The sequence below is a fragment of the Penaeus japonicus genome, unplaced genomic scaffold, assembly GCF_977035675.1.
Source record: "Penaeus japonicus unplaced genomic scaffold, GWHDUDI00000001_assembly GWHDUDI00000014, whole genome shotgun sequence".
Classification (NCBI taxonomy): Eukaryota; Metazoa; Arthropoda; class Malacostraca; order Decapoda; family Penaeidae; genus Penaeus; species Penaeus japonicus.
Genome location: NW_028234416.1, coordinates 34,398,433 through 34,400,932, shown reverse-complemented (window position 1 = coordinate 34,400,932; position 2,500 = coordinate 34,398,433). Strand labels below are relative to the sequence as shown.

General features: G+C 45.0%; 1 protein-coding gene across 5 annotated transcripts in view; it reads left to right on the top strand.

The window, feature by feature from the left end:
* Window positions 1–2,500, top strand: part of LOC122262589 (syntaxin-like domain-containing protein decima) — a 694,252-nt gene that overhangs the window by 687,544 nt on the left and 4,208 nt on the right. For all 5 annotated transcript variants that reach the window (XM_086544179.1, XM_086544177.1, XM_086544178.1 and 2 more), the window contains one exon: window positions 233–2,500. This exon is cut by the window's right edge and continues 4,208 nt beyond it. In XM_086544179.1, coding sequence (XP_086400305.1) covers window positions 233–367 — 135 coding nt within the window. In that variant the 3' untranslated portion in view covers window positions 368–2,500. The remainder of the gene's footprint in view (window positions 1–232) is intronic.

Here is a 2,500-nt window from a genome sequence, read left to right as displayed (position 1 = left end):
TATCCTATTCAAATATCGAGTAAAGTCATTCTGTTACGTGGATATTCTGTGTTTAATTCCAATTGGTCATTCAGTATTAGCACTCTTAATTTTAAACCCAATGTCTGTCTTGATTCATTCATATACACATTCTTTAATCATTCTATTGCGTGTGTTTCCCATCTGTTCTTTAAAAACTACTATAGTGATGCATTTGCCAGTCCTTCCCCTGATCTGCCCTTCTCTCCTGCAGGAGGATGCTGCCAACAGGAACCTGGCTCTCACGGGCGAGGACATGTTCAGCCTGTGGAGCAAGAAGCGGACGCGACGCTCCCTCTACCGCAACATGAGCGCGTTATGCTGCACCTGTAAGCCGGCTTACTTGTAATACGCCAGAGTCTAGTTCTCGCGCCACTCCACCGCCACACTCCATCACTCCAGTCCTCGTCGCACCTCCCGTGACTCCACCTCTCGCCTTCCTCCACTCCCTCCACTCCCTCCACGCGCCCAGCCACTCCACCGCGTCTGCGTCTCCGTCTCCTCGCTATGAGAACCCAGCTGCCAAGGAACCTCAGTCAGTCTGCGTCGACGTCCTTCCCTTCGAGAATCCTCCGCCAAGAATCCTCCAAGCGACCCTCACCGACGCCAAGTCATTCCCAGGACCCCTCCCTCCTCCCCCCTTCACCCTCCCCCCTTCACCCGATCCCTGTGACATCCGGGACCCCTACAACGCCTAGAGAGATCCCACAGGTCCTGCAATTCCTTTCACCTCCCCTCCCCCTCTTCCCCTCCTCCCTTCCTCCTCCCCTTCCCCATCCCCTCCCCCCCCACTCCCCCCCGCGCCTCATCACACGGTCATCCCCGCCCCAACACTCGTTCTCATTGCCTTAGGGTGTTTTTATAACGCATATTTATCCGGTGTGTGAATTAGCGTACTCGTTGATTGTACAAAGATGGTGACTTTAGGAAACTTCTGTGAAAAAAAAAGTAATAATATATAGATTTTATAAGATACTATATATAGCTGTCCACTTGTTACTGGTTCAGAGCATAATGGTGTAAGGGCTTCTGTAGCCCAGTGCTGGTTTAGTGCTAGATGTTGACTAACAAAAAACATTAGATCGATGACGAGCCTGTAGTTAGGAACCAGTTTCTGCATGTATAATGTATTCAATAAATCTGAATATTTTGTTGCATAAGCTTAAGGCAAACAGAAACGCTTCTTCCTTACCCAAGACCCTTACCTCCCCTAACCACGTGTTCTTTCCTGTTCAAATTTCCATTTAATCCTTCCCCTTCCTCCCCCTGTACTGCATTCACATTGTCCTTCATTTTCTCCCCTCTTCCTTTTTCGTACCAACTTTCCTCTTCTTTTATTCCATTCCCTTCTCTCTTTCTTTCTCTCTCCCAGCAACGTATAATGTTCGATACTTTGCATTTTAGTTTATTACATAACACCTGTTTATTTTCAGTCTTCCTTCTTCTTTTTTCACCTCCCATCCTCCTCCTTATCCTTATCCTCCTCCTCCCCTTCTTCCTCCTCCTCCTCCTCTTCTTCTTCCTCCTCCTCTACTTCTCCTCCTTCTCTACTTCTTCCTTTTCCTCCTCCTCTTCCTCACACCTTACCTCTCAACATTTAAAATAGCTTCTCTAGAATGTTTGATCCTCAGCATCAAACGCATTTGCACAATATTATATGTATAACTATGATATATTACATCCATCTGTGTCACCCTCTTAATCTATTTAATATCATTAACTCCATCGTAGTCTTAAGCACTTTAATCCCCTTACGGTTTAGAACCCGAAACTTTCTCATGTCAGTGTTTCCAAACGTTATTTAAAAACTCTCAGGCATAATAATATCTGAGCCCCTCTCGTCTCATCACACAACACTCACTATCGACCGCCAACCCATACTCACCTCACCCCCCCCCCTGCCCCTGCCCCCCACCCCCCTCCCCGCCCCCTCCTCTCTCTCTCACTCTCCGGCACCCACCAAAGAGCGCAGGATCATGTGGATGGGATTATAGACATAAGCGTAGATACTTGTATATACATGTACGTACATATACATACATAGATACATAGATACATACATACATACATACACACATATATATACATATATATATATATATATATGTATGTATACATATATATATATGTATGTATACATATATATATATGTATGTATATATATATATATATATATATATATATATGTATGTATACATATATATATATGTGTGTGTATTTATGTACGTATATATGTTTGTATATGTATGTTTATGTACAGGTATACGTGTCGGCCTGTAGGTTCTTTGCATTCTGCATTTACCCTGAACATCCTAACAATGTTCTGGATACAGCCTTGTCCATTCCCGTTCCTTGCACCCCCTCCCCCCCATCTCCTTCACTCCCTACCTGCCAAATCCTTCCATGCCAGAGCAGGTATGTCCGCACAAACAGGCGTGTACGACATACGCAAGAGTGAAGTGGAGGAGAACTAGACTGTTGC